Source organism: Sus scrofa, chromosome 9 (assembly GCF_000003025.6).
Source record: "Sus scrofa isolate TJ Tabasco breed Duroc chromosome 9, Sscrofa11.1, whole genome shotgun sequence".
Taxonomy (NCBI): domain Eukaryota; kingdom Metazoa; phylum Chordata; class Mammalia; order Artiodactyla; family Suidae; genus Sus; species Sus scrofa.
The window spans coordinates 73,098,897-73,115,796 of record NC_010451.4 but is presented as its reverse complement, the minus strand read 5'-3'; the positions used below and the strand labels follow the sequence as shown (position 1 = coordinate 73,115,796).

The 16,900-nt window shown below is 37.8% G+C and overlaps 1 protein-coding gene across 5 annotated transcripts in view; it reads right to left on the bottom strand.

Moving 5' to 3' along the window:
* The window catches only part of VPS50 (VPS50, EARP/GARPII complex subunit), a 140,956-nt gene that overhangs the window by 100,037 nt on the left and 24,019 nt on the right, over positions 1 to 16,900 (bottom strand). For all 5 annotated transcript variants that reach the window (XR_002347039.1, XM_021102384.1, XM_021102385.1 and 2 more), the window contains 4 exons: positions 16,564 to 16,634; positions 15,396 to 15,513; positions 15,277 to 15,312; positions 13,737 to 13,819 (listed from right to left, as the gene is read on the bottom strand). Coding sequence is in view for 4 of the 5 variants with exons in the window: in XM_021102384.1 (XP_020958043.1) it covers positions 13,737 to 13,819; positions 15,277 to 15,312; positions 15,396 to 15,513; positions 16,564 to 16,634 (308 nt within the window). In the remaining variant the exon portion in view is untranslated. The remainder of the gene's footprint in view (positions 1 to 13,736; positions 13,820 to 15,276; positions 15,313 to 15,395; positions 15,514 to 16,563; positions 16,635 to 16,900) is intronic.

The following is a 16,900-nucleotide window of genomic DNA, read 5'->3' as shown; positions in this document are numbered from 1 at the left end:
GGCTCTGGCGTAGGCTGGCAGCTACAGCTCCAATTCGACCCCTAGTCTGGGAACCTCCATATGCCACGGAGCAGCCCCAAAAATAGCAAAAAGACAAAAAAAAAAAAAAAAAGAAGCATAAATTCCAGTTATTTCAGTCAATTAATCAAAGAATGAAAAAGGGCCTATTCATAAATATTTGGATAAATAAAAGCTACATTATGGTCAAAAAAATTACTATTTGTAAGATGAAAGGCTAAAAGCTATCAAAGACTACTTGTAAGTGAATGGGATGAAATCAAACAATTTGGGGGGCATTTTTATAATCACTACAGAAAATACTAGGTAACAGGTCCATAAATAATTAAAAGTTTTCTTTTAAATATCTGATCTAGGACATAAACACTCACAAAATGTATCCTAGAAAGTTGTATATAAATCAAAATTTTGTACAAATTTTACTGTACTGCAAGATAGTATGGAGGTAAATTAGCTTTTTATTGATCTTTCCCTGGTCTGTTACTAAGCCATGTGATTTAAAACAATTCTCTTAATAACTCTGGGCTTCAGTTTCCTCTACATAAGTGGGCTGGATCTACAGGTTGCTTCCAGGTCTAAAGTTTCAAGATTCTACTATATGCGGAACACCTGTTACCCAATTCCACATCTTTGTATATGATTCAGTAGTAGAGTGCTAAAACTTCTGGAATACATTGAAGTAAAATTTACTCTTCCAAGTTTATACTGTATATCCACAGCCCCTGGAAACTCCAGTCTGTTTAGATCAGAGGTCTATTCCAGCAATCTGGGATCTACTCACCACTGCAGCATTTATCAACTGACCTCAGAGAAAACATGAAGCAAACACTTCAAACACTTTGAAGCTAAACAAACAACCCTGAGGTACCATGAAGTGTCGTGATCTTTCAAACCATGAGTAAACTATCAAAGAATTTCTAAGATCACTTTGGATCTACTCAGCTCTCTGTCCACACTTTCTTCAGAAATCCCTTACCTAGGAGTTCCCGTCATGGCCCAGTGGTTAACGAATCCGACTAGGAACCATGAGGTTGCGGGTTCGGTCCCTGCCCTTGCTCAGTGGGTTAACGATCCAGTGTTGCCGTAAGCTGTGGTGTAGGTTGCAGACGTGGCTCGGATCCCGCGTTGCTGTGGCTCTGGTGTAGGCCAGTGGATACAGCTCTGATTCGACCCTTAGCCTGGGGACCTCCATATGCTGCGGGAGCGGCCCGAAGAAATAGCAAAAAGACAAAAAAAGAAAAACAGAAAAAAAAAAAGAAATCCCTTACCTAAAACAGAACACAATCGTTTACCAGAGAGAAAGCTCAGAGTCCATTACTGAGGATTCTAAAAATGTTCAAAACAACTCCAAACATCCTGAATTATAATCTCAGAGCAGAGATCAGGCTCAGGAGCCAAATAAGGCAATAGGCTATGCTTCTAAATAAAGTTTTATTGAAACACAGCCACATGCATTTATTTGCATATTGTCTAAGGCGTCTTTCAATCTTCAAGGGTAGAGCTGAATAGCTGCAACTGAGACCTCATGGCCTGCAAAACTTAAAATATTATCTGGCCCTTTAAAGACAAAGACCCTCTGCCAACCCTGTGCTAGAGTTGAGCAAAAAACCTTTCGGCTGGTCAATGGATCAAAGTTAAAACAGGAAAATTTATGTGTGTGTGTGTTTACACATGTGCTATTTTAATTAAAATTGTATAAAAGTACTTCATTTACCCATTTCTGATTTAGAGCCAAGGTCTTTTCATTTGATTGGAGTTTTAACTTCTTAGTTGCATATGAGCCAAATCACAAATAAACTGCATATAATTTCAAGTTTCAGTTTCTCAAAAGTGAAGCAAGAACTTAAAAATAAATGCAAAACAGGAGTTCCCATCATGGTGCAGCGGAAATGAATCCAACTAGTATCCATGAGGACACAGGTTCAGTCCCTGGCCTCGTTCAGTGGGCTAAGGATCCGGCACTGCTGTGAGCTATGGCGTAGGTTGCAGACATGGCTCGGATCCCATGTTGCTATGGATATGGTGTAGGCTAGTGGCTGTAGCTCTGATTCAACCCCCTAACCTGGGAACTTCCATATCCCTCCAGTGCAGCCCTAAAATAGCAAAAAAAAAGAAAGAAAGAAAGAAAAAAAAACAACTAAATGTCAAGTCACAATGCTACCTTATATCCCACAATTCTTATGAGTTGTTTCATCTACAAAAAAATTCAAGAAGAAATTTATTGGAATTTATTTTTAACAATATATTCTGTTTCTCCAATGCATCCTTTCAAAAACTTGTTTCATCTTACTAAACAACAAACACAATAACAAACATAACTGGCAGAAACAGGTTGAAGAAAAAATACCACTCCACTAAGAGTATAACTCAGATACTGGAACAAGATAATAAAAACTGGCTCACCGCTGCGAGCTGCCCTGCCCAGCTACTACATCGGAAGACGAATCTAGTGTAGTTGTGCTTAAGAACATCAAGCTCTCCATTCCAACAGACCTATGTTTAAATCCTGGCTTTGCCACTTATTTTACAGAGAATCAATGTCTTCATCTATAAAAGACAGACAATAACAACACCTCCAAGGAATATTTTGTTAATACTAAATAAGAAAAGGTGAGAGGAGAGAGCCTTCTTGCCTGCCCGCTTGCATCTCTCACAAGCATCCTATCTTAATATATTTCTTGCCTATCAAAAAAAAAGAAAAGGTGAGGAAAATAACAAGTACAATGATTGACACATAATAAAAGGCAAAATTTTTCAAATATCATTCTACCATCATCACTATTACCAACATCATGATTCAATTTTTTTTTTTTTTGTCTTTTTTTTAGCTATTTCTTGGGCCACTCCCGCGGCATATGGAGGTTCCCAGGCTAGGGGTCGAATCGGAGCTGCAGCCACCGGCCTAAGCCAGAGCCACAGCAACGCAGGATCCGAGCCGCGTCTGCAACCTACACCACAGCTCACGGCAACGCCGGATCGTTAACCCACTGAGCAAGGGCAGGGACCGAACCCGCAACCTCATGGTTCCTAGTCGGATTCGTTAACCACTGCGCCACGATGGGAACTCCATGATTCAATTTTTTTAAAGCTGAACAATAAAGCTTTAGCGAGAAAACCTTATTAAATTCTAATTTAGAATGACTGTAGAGCCAGTGCTGTCTTACCTAAGGGTGCCTAGCTTCTATTCCCACTGCTATAAATGGCAGCATTTCCCATTCCTGCAGGGGTATGGTAAGTGAGCCATTCACAGCTCAAACATCTCAAATGGCTTTTGTTTGCATACTCCATGCTCTTAACTGGCCTATTACCCCATACTCCTGCCTGGTAACTGCCTGTTATTACAAACTCCTAGAGAAAAAATAAATTTCAAAAGCTCTTGGCACAACAGGTAACGTAACATCTCATGCAGGTAAACCTTAAAATAATACTTCATCCTTGTCTCATCATCTAGCAATAAAGAGAATGACATACATGATTCTTCTAGACTGCTGAAATTTTAAAACAAGTGAAAAAAGTGAAAAATTCTAAAAATTTCTAAAGCAAAAACACCATTATGGTGGAATGGGAATTAAAATGGCATCTGAATGGCATCAGTACTACAAAACAGGAGGTGAGAATAAACAGCTGAGCAATGCTTTCCACTTTCTAAGAAAAAAAAAAATTTTTTCTTTCAATCATGTTTGGACTACATTAAGGTCACTTCAAAATCTGAAATTTTACCCCGCATGTATCTCACATCAAAAAAATAAAAATTCTAAAAGAGGTAACTGTAACAACACAGGACAAAGAAATATACAAAAAAGAAATACAAAGAAATGATACGAGTTCCCACGGGATGCAACAGGATGGGTATCTCTGCAACTCTGGGACACAGGTTCCATCCCTGGCTGGGCACAGTGGGTTAAGGATTCGATGCTGCCACAGCTCTGGCATAAGTTATAACTGTGGCTTGGATCTGATCCCTGGCCTGGGAACTCCATATGCCACACAGCGGCCTTAAAAAAAAAAAAAAAAAAAAAAAAAAAAAAAGGAAAAGAAAAAAAAGATACTAAAGGATTTTCATTTTCATTTAGAGAAAAAAGATTATTTTTCCTTGACTAGACAATTGAGTGACTTGTCTAGTCACTCTACTTAGTTCTATATACAATAGTATTTAAATAATCATAATACGGTAAATATGATTTCTATTAGGTTTTTTTTTAGAAGTAACCTATTAGAAAAAGCACTGAAGGTTTTAATCTTAGTTGTGAAAAGAACATAAACATTATAAATTTAGCCAAATAAAAATAACAGTTTCACTAAATAAAACCTGGAAGGTCGAGAAGGGAAGAGAAGTAAAAGGAGGTAAACCAAATGCCTCTTACTGACTTTTACTATGGGCAGTAAAAACAGCATCAACAACTATGTACAGTGAAAAATTAAAAATATATATATATATATATTTTAATGTAGTATTTTAAATAACAATGAAATTTACCAGGAAAAACAAAAGAGTAAGCTATAAAAAAAACACTTTACTCTAGGGAGTAGGATAAAGAATAGTGGGTGGGACAGAAAGAAAAATTTTTACCTTCTGTTTAAGACCCTTTTGTTCAAAACCCTTTTGTTCATATACAGTTTTGTATAGATTTAACTTTAAATCATTTGTAAATCACACTTGGGGGAGGAGAGAGGCAGAGGAAAACAAAAACAAAGAAAAGGAATGCAGGTGGTGTCAGAATATCAAGGTATCAATAACTCAGCCCAAACAGACCAGGCAAAAAGGACTCTGGATCTACATATGGGTCTAGCTAAGCAGGAAATGACTTAACACTGCTCCCAGCAAGGTTCCTGGGTTCCCAGTGCCAGAGTCAAGAGAAAAGGAAGCAGGCACAGCTTGCCAGGAAGGAGTCAAGGACAACAGGAAAGAACAGTCCCTAGTACAGCTGTATTTGTACCTAAAAGCTGTGCTCATTCTTCTAGGATTTTAAAGAAGTTCCACAGCCTACGATTTTTCATTCAACTGCCAAGACCATCTTCTGGGAATAAAAAAAGGATATTTAAAGATTATGAGAAATTAAATACATCTGTCTATGTTAGAGTACAGTATTCAACAAACCATTTGAGATGGTACACAAACATTTCAGCTCATAATTCAGCATGCTCTTAGGTTCACTCAAGTAGTTTCTTTCAAATGAAATTTTTAAAAATAATAATAAAGAAGTTTTGACTTTTAAAAATAACTTAAATTTCAAGTGAAAAAGAAATTAAATGCTTTATTCAGAAGTACTTAAAAAAATAAAAAAAATGTCTAGATACTCATGTTGCAACAGAACAAAGGGTGGGGAAAAAATGTAATTGTAATGTATACATGTAAGGATAACTTGATCCCCTTGATGTACAGTGGGAAAATAAAAATAAATAAATAAATAAAATTTAAAAAAAAAAAGAAGTACTTTAACATAAACACACTCTGATTCTTATTTCCAGTAAATCCTAACTCTATGACTCTGTCAATCAACTCAAGAAATGTCAAATAATGTAAAAACGTTCCCTGTCAGTTATAAAAGTGAAAACTGGTATTAAAGATCCTGAAACACAGCACATCTCAAAGAAAATATAAGGTACTGAAGAGGTACCAATCTTCCTTGATTTTTCAATCAACTGGGTACACCAAATTACTTGGTACTTCATGTATTCAGCTATATAGTCACATAACCTGAAACTCACTAAGCTATACAGTCACTGTCTCTTTATGCAGAAGCCAATTTGTGAATTATCTTTTTTTCTTTCAGAATCAAGTCAGCCTTCAGGTATTCCATGTAATCTACTCCTAAGACCACAGAGTCTGCCCTCTACCAAACACTTTATTTCCAACAAAGAAGAAATGTGAGTAGGAAAGAAAAGAGAAACATATCATCTACCAAAGAAAAATTTTAAAGGTAAATGAGCAGATACATCATACATATGAATTTGGCTGCAACATAAAAATGCACAGAATCCAGAAATGCTCTGAATCATGGAGTGATTCTCTTAAAGGACATTTCTAAAAAGAATATATTTCATGATTCTCTAGCCAGCAGCACGAATAAAAATATTTTTAAATGTTAACGAAAATGAGAGAATAAATTTAGCTGGAAACAAATTACTCTCCTTATGATTACCAGAGTGTCGAATGATTTTTCACTCTGATTCACTCAGGTCCGAGCAAAGATTAAGCCTTGCCTTTGGCTAAATTCCACGGCTCCAGATAAATTAAAAGAATTTTTAAAATGTTGTTCAGTTATGTTTGAACAAACTCAAGCACAGGTTCAATATTGATTGTATTTAGAAGACCAGAGAAAAAAGAACAAAACAAAAAGTAAATCTATACAATTAAAAAGATGCATCTAATTGAAAACAAAACTAAAAGAAAGTTAAAAGTCCTTTCATTTTTGTGGAGTCAACCTGCCCAACATGTCAGCTAGCTCTATCACTCTATCACACTACCTACAAGAAGTGAACAAACTTCTCATGCTCTCCACTCAGAGCCAATGGGTGAAGCAAGAGGAGAGGGGAAAAGGGGACTGAGGCAGGGTGAGTGGTGGCTGATGAAGGAAATCACTATACATGAGGGAGAAGAACTTCTGGTGGAAGGTCTGTCCTTAACCAAGCAATTCCAACAAATAGCATTGCTGTCTGAGCCACCCTGACGTTATCCACAAATCCTTAAGTTAAAAATACCCCCTTAGAAGCTCCTGTCATGGCACAGTGCAAATGATAATCTGAATAGAATCCATGAGGGAGGACACAGGTTCAATTCCTGGTCTCGCTCAGTAGGTTAAGGATCCGGTATTGCTGTGAGCTGTGGTGTAGATCATAAGACATGGCACAGATCCCAAGTTGCTATAGGTGTGGAGTAGGCTGGCCCCTGTAGCTCTGATTCAGCTGGACCCCTAGCCTAGAACCTCCACATGCAATGGATACAGCCCTAAAAAAAAAACAAAAACAAAAACAAAAAAGTAAAAACACAGAAACACAAAAAACACAATTCCCCAAGAAACCTAAGATAAAATCCCATTACAATCAATTCCTTGGGATATTTTATTTTATTCTTTTATTTTTTCCTTTTAGAGCCACACCTACAGCATTATGGAAGTTCCCAGGCTAGTGGAATTGGAGCTGCAGCTGCTGGCCTATGCCACAGCCACAGTCACACCAGATCTGAGCATATCTGTGACCTATGCCATAGCTCGTGGCAATACAGGATCCTCAATCCACTGAAGGAGGACAGGATGGAACCCATATCCTTATGGATACTAGGTCCGGTTCTTTTTTTTTTTTGTCTTTTTTGTCTTTTGTCTTTTGTTGTTGTTGTTATTGTTGCTATTTCTTGGGCCGCTCCCGCGGCATATGGAGATTCCCAGGCTAGGGGTTGAATCGGAGCTGTAGCCACTGGCCTCTGCCAAAGCCACAGCAACGTGGGATCCGAGCCGCATCTGTGACCTACACCACAGCTCACGGCAACGCTGGATCCTTAACCCACTGAGCAAGGGCAGGGACCGAACCCGCAACCTCATGGTTCCTAGTCGGATTCGTTAACCACTGCGCCATGACGGGAACTCCTAGGTCCGGTTCTTAACTCGCCACTGAGGCAAAATGGGAACTCCCCTTGGGATATTTTAATGTACCTGTGCATGTATTTTCACCTGTTTTCAGAAAATAAGACACATTTTTCTTATTATTGCATGCATGACTCATGTATGTAAACACAGCATGCCTCATATACTGTATTATCGAAAATAAAACAATGACTAATTTAAATCATCTTTACAGATCTTTACAATCTCAAAACTTTTCACCAGATCAGATAACTAGTCACCTCCATATATCACTATATACACAAAAATGAAAAAGCCACTTCATGCATTTCAAGTTACTGAAAAAGCCCAAATAAGAATTTCTTTCAAAAACACTTTTTAGGAGTTCCTGTTGTGGCGCAGTGGTTAACGAATCCGACTAGGAACCATGAGGTTGCGGGTTCGGTCCCTGCCCTTGCTCAGTGGGTTAAGGATCCGGCGTTGCCGTGAGCTGCAGTGTAGGTCGCAGACGCGGCTCGGATCCCGCATTGCTGTGGCTCTGGTGTAGGCCAGTGGCTACAGCTCCGATTCAACCCCTAGCCTGGGAACCTCCATATGCCGCGAAAGCAGCCCAAGAAAAATAGCAAAAAGACAAAAAAAAAAAAAAAACCACTTTTTATAGGAGTTCCCTTCATGGCACAGTGGAAACAAATCTGACTAGGAACCATGAGGTTGAGGGTTAGATCCCTGGGCCTTGCTCAGTGGGTTAAGAATCTGGCATTGCTATGAGCTGTGGTGTAGGTTGCAGACACAGCTCAGATCCTGAGTTGCTGTGGCTGTGGCACAGGCCATCAGCTATACCTCCAATTCGATCCCTAGCCTGAGAACCTCCATATGCTGCAGGTGCGTCCCTAAAAAGCAAAAACAAACAAACAAACACTTTTTATAGTTAACTCCTGTCAAGTAAATTATTTATTTCAGCAAAGCCAAAAATTTTAATTAATGGAAAAAATAAAGTATCAAAATGTTATCTGCACCCTCAATTTCCTGCCACTAAATTTCCACATTCATTCTTTCCTATTATAACAGAATGTTGCCCTTTCAAAGTCAATCTTGGCTATATCCCTACAGACCCACATTATTACATTGTCCCTCTCTTTTTTTTTCTTTTTTTTTTTTTGCTTTTTAGGGCAACACTTGCAGCATATAGAGAGTCCCAGGCTAGGGGTCACTTGTGGCATATGGAGGTTCCCAGGCCGCTGGTCTACAACACAGCCACAGCAACGTGGGATCTGAGCTGCGTTTCTGACCTATACCACAGCTAATGGCAACGCCGGATCCATGGCCCACTGAGCAAGGGCAGGGATTGAACCCGCATCCTCATGGAGAGTAGTTGGATTCGCTTCCTCTGTACCACAACAGGAACTCCTCTCTATCTTATCTTTAACCTCTTATTCTTCCCCATCAATTTTCAAGCATTCGGGTTTCTCCCTCTCTATTCCACATCTCTCCTATTTATACAATATCCCCACCCTATACTTATACTTCAACCAAATCTTTCTCCAAAGGTCAACTCTGATTTCTTTGTTGCTATAAATACAATAGATATTTTCAATCCTCATTTTGCTTGGCATCTCTGCCACAAAGACTTCATCACAATAACCATAATAATCTCAGATCCACAAACCCTCATACCTTGGTTTAGGCTAACCCTTCTTACACTTCCTTCAGATCCTCCTCAGTCTTGACCCTCCAAGGAGCGTTAGATCCCAATTCGATCCATCTTTTTTTTCTTTTCTCTCTCTCACGTTTTTGTTTTTTTGTGTTTTTTTTTTTTTTGCTTTTGAGGGCCACACCTGAAGCATATGGACCCCAGGCTAGAGGGTCCAATCGGAACTGCAGCTGCCGGCCTACACCACAGCCACAGCAATGCAGGATCTGAGTTGTGTCTGCAACCTACACAACAGCTCATGGCAACACCAGATCCTTAACCCACTGAGCTAGGCCAGGTCTTGAACCTACATTCTCATGGATACTAGCTGGGTTTGTAATCTGCTGAGCCACAGCGGGAACTCCCAATCCAAGTCCATCTTGATAGACTATGCACTCCAGAAAACAATGGATTATACTGATTACATTATATACAGTTCACTATACAGCCAATTTCAAAGCAAACTGCTTGGCGTATAATAAACACGCAGTAAATACATAACTTCCTGAATTATTTTCAGCCAATCATAAATAAGCTTTCTCACTCTAACAGATTTATCACCACAAAATCAACTAAATGGGCACTAGGTTTCTTTAGGACCCAGAAGGCCTTACCACAGATTTTCAAATATCAACTTATTAGAGCTAATTCTCTATTCACCCAACCTAATAAGTAGAAATGACATAATCAAGCAGTTTATCACTGTCAAATGGATAAAATCAAAATATCACTGGTACTACTCAACTATGTGTTTCCAATCTTTGTGTGTTGCTTCACTATGAATAATCGTAAAGAAAAAAATACCATGAAAATAGCATCTTTAGGGGAAAAATACCTACTTATTCTACACCCAGTAGAGACCCATTATGTGAAAGTATATTAAAAAAAAAACAAACGGATGCCCACTCTCACCACTGCTCTTCAACATAGTTTTGGAAGTCCTGGCCACAGCAATTAGACAAACAAAAGAAATAAAAGGCATCCATATAGGAAGAGAAGAGATAAAACTGTCACTGTATGCAGATGACATGATACTATACATAGAAAACCCTAAGGACTCAACCCAAAAACTACTTGAACTGATTAATAAATTCAGCAAAGTAGCAGGATATAAGATTAACATTCAGAAGTCAGTTGCATTTCTGTATACCAGCAATGAAACATTAGAAAAGGAATACAAAAATACGATACCTTGTAAAATTGTACCTCACAAAATCAAATACCTCGGAATACACCTGACCAAGGAGGTAAAGGACCTATATGCCGAGAACTATAAAACTTTAATCAAAGAAATCAAAGAAGATGTAAAGAAATGGAAAGATATTCCATGTTCCTGGATTGGGAAAATCAATATTGTAAAAATGGCCATACTACCCAAAGCAATCTACAGATTCAATGCAATCCCTATCAAATTACCCAGGACATTTTTCACAGAACTAGAACAAACAATCCAAACATTTATATGGAACAACAAAAGACCCAGAATTGCCAAAGCAATCCTGAGAAACAAAAACCAAGCAGGAGGCATAACTCTCCCAGACTTCAAGAAATACTACAAAGCCACAGTCATCAAAACAGTGTGGTACTGGTACCAAAACAGACAGACAGACCAATGGAACAGAATAGAGAACCCGGAAATAAATCCTGACACCTATGGTCAATTAATCTTTGACAAGGGAGGCAAGAACATAAAATGGGAAAAGGAAAGTCTATTCAGCAAGCATTGCTGGGAAAGCTGGACAGCAGCATGCAAAGCAATGAAACTAGAACACACCCTCACACCATGCACAAAAATAAACTCAAAATGGCTGAAAGACTTAAATATACGACAGGACACCAAACTCCTAGAAGAACACATAGGCAAAACACTCTCTGACATCAACATTATGAATATTTTCTCAGGTCAGTCTCCCAAAGCAATAGAAACTAGAGCAAAAATAAACCCATGAGACCTCATCAAACTGAAAAGCTTTTGCACAGCAAAGGAAACCAAAAAGAAAACAAAAAGACAACTTACAGAATGGGAGAAGATAGTTTCAAATGATGCAACTGACAAGGGCTTAATCTCTAGAATATATAAACAACTTATACAACTCAACAGCAAAAAAACCAATCAATCAATGGAAAAATGGGCAAAAGACCTGAATAGACATTTCTCCAAAGAAGATATACAGATGGCCAACAAACACATGAAAAAATGCTCAACATCACTGATTATAAGAGAAATGCAAATCAAAACTACCATGAGATACTACCTCACACCAGTCAGAATGGCCATCATTAATAAATCCACAAATAACAAGTGCTGGAGGGGCTGTGGAGAAAAGGGAACCCTCCTGCACTGTTGGTGGGAATGTAAGCTGGTACAGCCACTATGGAGAACAGTTTGGAGATACCTTAGAAATCTATACATAGAACTTCCATATGACCCCGCAATCCCACTCTTGGGCATCTATCCGGACAAAACTCTACTTAAAAGAGACACATGCACCCACATGTTCATTGCAGCACTATTCACAATAGCCAGGACATGGAAACAACCCAAATGTCCATCGACAGATGATTGGATTCGGAAGATGTGGTATATATACACAATGGAATACTACTCAGCCATAAAAAAGAATGACATAATGCCATTTGCAGCAACATGGATGGAACTAGAGAATCTCATATTGAGTGAAATGAGCCAGAAAGACAAAGACAAATACCATATGATATCACTTATAACTGGAATCTAATATCCAGCACAAATGAACATCTCCTCAGAAAAGAAAATCATGGACTTGGAGAAGAGACTTGTGGCTGCCTGATGGGAGGGGGAGGGAGTGGGAGGGATCGGGAGCTTGGACTTATCAGACACAACTTAGAATAGATTTACAAGGAGATCCTGCTGAGTAGCATTGAGAACTTTGTCTAGATACTCATGTTGCAACAGAAGAAAGGGTGGGGGAAAAAATGTAATTGTAATGTATACATGTAAGGATAACCTGACCCCCTTGCTGTACAGTGGGAAAATTAAAAAAATAAATAAATAAATAAATAAATAAATAAATAAACGGGAGTTCCCGTCGTGGCGCAGTGGTTAACAAATCCAACTAGGAACCATGAGGTTGCAGGTTCAATCCCTGCCCTTGCTCAGTGGGTTAAGGATCCAGCGTTGCCGTGAGCTGTGGTGTAGGTCACAGATGCGGCTCGGATCCCACGTTGCTGTGGCTTTGGCGGAGGCCAGTGGCTACAGCTCCGATTCGACCCCTAGCCTGGGAAACTCCATATGCTGAGGGTGCGGCCCAAGAAATGGCAAAAAGACAAAAAGACAAAAAAAAAAAAAAAAAGGTATTAATATGTGGCTCTATCATAATCCTTTTAGTTTTTCAGCTACAAACAACTAAACATCTACCACATCAGTGTATCCCACTCACTGACAGCCAGGATTTCCATACAAGAGACACTAAGGGGCTACATTCTAGAGTAAGTATGAATTTAAATTTGCTTGGTGAGCTCACTGTTTTACTTTGGTTGCTTGCTTATTTTTGACGGTTTAAGAGAAATGATGAAAATTACACTTGAGGATTAGAGCCTCCCCAAGGCACTGTCACCACTAATGCAAAACCCTCATTTTAAGCAGACCAAAATCCACTAATAAAGTTAGAACTAAGAGCAAAGAATGCAACAGCTATCTTCACATTGTACATTTAATAAACATAAGATATAATACATTAAATGCATAATCACTTAAATATTACAAAAATGTCTATGACATAAAGTGAAATCACATTTAAATTTTCCAAAAGAATTATCATGATAAGCCAAAGAGTTTGAACCATCTGGATCTGAAAAACAAACTGCAACAGCACTCTCAATATTTATCAGCTAAGCAAGTTAAGGAGGAAGAATTCCCAAGAGTTGCACTGGAGACATGAACAGAAGACTTTATTCTCTACTACATTTTAAAAATAAAATCACTAAGTTTGGAAAAAAATATGAAAAAAAAAATTTTAATGAGGTGACAAGACGCAGGATTAGAAAGTATCTGTACTTTAACACCTTAAGAACTGTTATTTATAATTTTATTGCACTGCCCATTTACAAATAAGAAGGCTAAACTAGAACATAACACTTCATTTTCTTTCTTTTTTTTTCTTTTTTATGGCTGCACCTGCAGCATGTGGAAGTTCCCGTGCCATGGTCAAATCAGAACTGTGGCTATGGTTTATGCCACAGCCAAGGCAACATCAGATTTGAGCTCCATCTGCAGCTTATGCCACAGACTGCGGCAATGCTGGATCCTTAAGCCACTGAGCCAGGCCAGGGATCGAACCCACATTCTCACAGAGATAAGAGTGGGTCCCTAACCTACTGAGCCACAACAGGAACTCCCACATTAATTTTTAACGTTTATTAACATTGTATGTTACACAATTCCAATGTAAAAACTGACAACAGAAGCAGCTTTAAAAATTTTGCATTACCTTATACAACTGTAATGTTTAAAAGTGCTAGCAGCTTTCTGACATTCCAGGCACAGCTGAATAGCCCCTGGATAATCTTCCTCCTAAAGATAATAACAACAGAAAAGTCATTAGATTGGAAACACTTTTCTTAAAGCCCCTGAAAAAGACAAATCTTTGTTCATACTCTATCCAAAAGTTACAGCACCAGAAAATTTTAATTCCTCTCAAATAAGGATTATTATACCAACAACAGATAAATAATATAACAAAGCAATTAGCTCCAGGTCTAAAATGTATGCACAGAAAAAATAATCTATTCCCTTAAACACATGGTAATAGCCCTCTGAGAGCATGACAGGTTGATAAAGCCTATAGAGAAGTATAAGCTGTCTCAGAGAGAAGGAGTTAACTGTTAACATATCTTCTTTCAGTAATGTTGTTCCAAAATAGTACACATTCTACTTATAACCAACATTCAATAGTTCTACCATCAAGAAATTCATAAATATTCTTAAACAAATAAATGTGGAAAAAAAGTGAAATATTCATTAATAGCCTCACAATACTTTTATCACCTAAATGGTAATTTAATACCAAATGAATTTTTCATATGGATTTCTCAAACTCCTCATTTAGTGGTAACAGTTTAGAAGTAATGCAGTGATTATACAGAAAATCATTAAAAACGTTTCTTAAATGCATATCTAAATTCAAAAAAAGGCAATTCAAAACACAGAATATATTGGAATGACAAAGTACCCATAGGTGCTCAAGAATAATAGGGAAACACACATAACACATTAGGCTTTGGTAAACCTTACAATGAAAGGATAGAGAAAGTGCTAGGAAAGCATCAAAGAGAAAAGAGATAGCTCACTCAGAATATCAATTAATATATGAGACACCAGACGTAACTAATGTATGACATATTTGTCAAATCACTACTTTAACGTTAAATGTAAAAAAGAATTTCATTGCTCTATGGGCACAGATATAAGCAAATGATACTAAAGTTTTAATATTCCCCACAAACTAACACTTCCCCAATAAATTTTAAGTATATTATGTGAATAGAAAAATGCTCTAGGAGTTCCCATCTTGGTGCAGTGGAAACGAATCCAACTAGGAACCAGGAGGTTATGGGTTCGATCCTCAGCCTCACTCAGTGGGTTAAGGATCTGGCGTTGCCATGAGCTGTAGTGTAGGTTGCATACGAGGGTCAGATCTGGCGTTTCTATGGCTGTTGTAGACCGGGAGCTACAGCTCCGATTCGACTCCACCCTGGGAACTTCCATATGCCAAGGGTAAGGCACTAAAAAGACAAAAAGGCAAAAAATTTAAAAATAAATAAATACATACATACATACATAAAATAGTGTATGGCAGAACAAAGAAAATGAAAAAAGAAAAATGCCCTAGAGCAAGTTTCTTTACATGTCTGAAAATTCTCTTTATACCATACACCAATTTGAGAAAAATGCACATCTGAATTTTCACAATAAAAATTCTCTATTTAATATTATTAGAATCACCAAATTTTCAAACTTTGTTAACTTACCTCCAGCATTTCACTTAGGCGGACATCTGTTCTTTGCTGAAAAAACAAAAATCAAAAGGTAAAATCTGTTTTCAATCATAAAATTAAGTTTTAATTTTTAAAAAGTAACCTGTATATACCAATGTTTTTATAGTTCTCAGAGATTTCAGAAGTCCAATCAGCAACTGACGTTTCCTTTGATTTGCAAGAAGGCCTAAACTAGCTTGGGTAAAACCTTCCTTTGCAATATTCAAGTGTCTGCAAAAGTGAACAACAAATAGTTAAGTTTTTCTAGTATAATAAAAATGCTATCCACAGAAAACAATTAGGCAATTAATGAAATAGTATCCAAGAGTGCTCTGAAAATTGGGGACTATGAGCACTATTTGACACATTTATTCAAAAACTCAAATTAAACCAGCATTACTTGAATCATGGCAGTGGACTGGTGCCAATCCTCAAATCACAAGGAGAGTCCAGAAATTAAAAATAAGCATTTAAAAACATGAAGAGTAAAAGGTGACAAAATATGCTTGATAAACCTAATAATAAAAAGATTTTTTAAACATGTAGAGTAAAAGTTGACATAATAATTTTACACTTGATGAATCTGATAATGAAAAATGAGACTATTTTATGTGTGTTTGGATGGTTTTTTTAAGAATTCACTTTCCTAGTAATTTGTTTTTACTGCATTTTACAAAAATCATAGTCTGTAATAAACTGGAAGTTAAAAAAGAAGGAAAAAAAAAAAAAAAAAGACTGGTCCTTCATCGCAGTTTGGGAAGGTTTGTACTGATTTAAGCAACACAAAAAACAGTAATATTTTTAAGCCATAACCAGATTTACAGACATTTCCCACATACTTTTTTTTTTTTTTTTTTTTTTGTCTTTTTGCCTTTTCTAGGGCTGCTCCTGTGGCATATGGAGGTGCCCAGGCTAGGGGTCTAATCGGAGCTGTAGCCACCGGCCTATGCCAGAGCCACAGCAACTCGGGATCCAAGACGTGTCTGTGACCTACAGCACAGCTCATAGCAATGCCAGATCCTTAACCCACTGAGCAAGGCCAGGGATCAAACCCACAACCTCACAGTTCCTAGTAGGATTCGTTTACCACTGAGCCATGAAGGAAACTCCCCACATACCTTTTTAGTGCAGTTTTTATATCATAATATACGTTTGGTTAATGAATGATATTCTAGAAACCACAATCATAATTAAAAAAAATCAATTATCCATGACAGTTTGACAGTTTCTCTTAAATGTTACTCAGCTTTCGAGAGAACAAAACATTATCGAATGCAATACCTCCTCCCATTTGTGCAGATAACGGCAGCTAACTGAAGACCTGTCTGTAATGAGGTAACTCTTTCAAGTTCCTATGGAAAGATGAAGTGTAGGTTACTATGTGAAGTATTTCTTTTTCTCTTCCTTTCTCTCGGAGATGGTACTCTTAACAAAAATTTTAGTGGGTTCAAAGAAAAACCTGCCACGAAAACAAAGTAGCAACAGAAATACCTGAACTGGAACACTGTTGCTATATTTCTCCCAAAATTATTTTTATTTTTATTGGGGGGGTTAGGGCTGCACCCACAGCATATGGAGATTCCCAGGCTAGGTGTAGAATTGGAGCTGTAGCTATTGG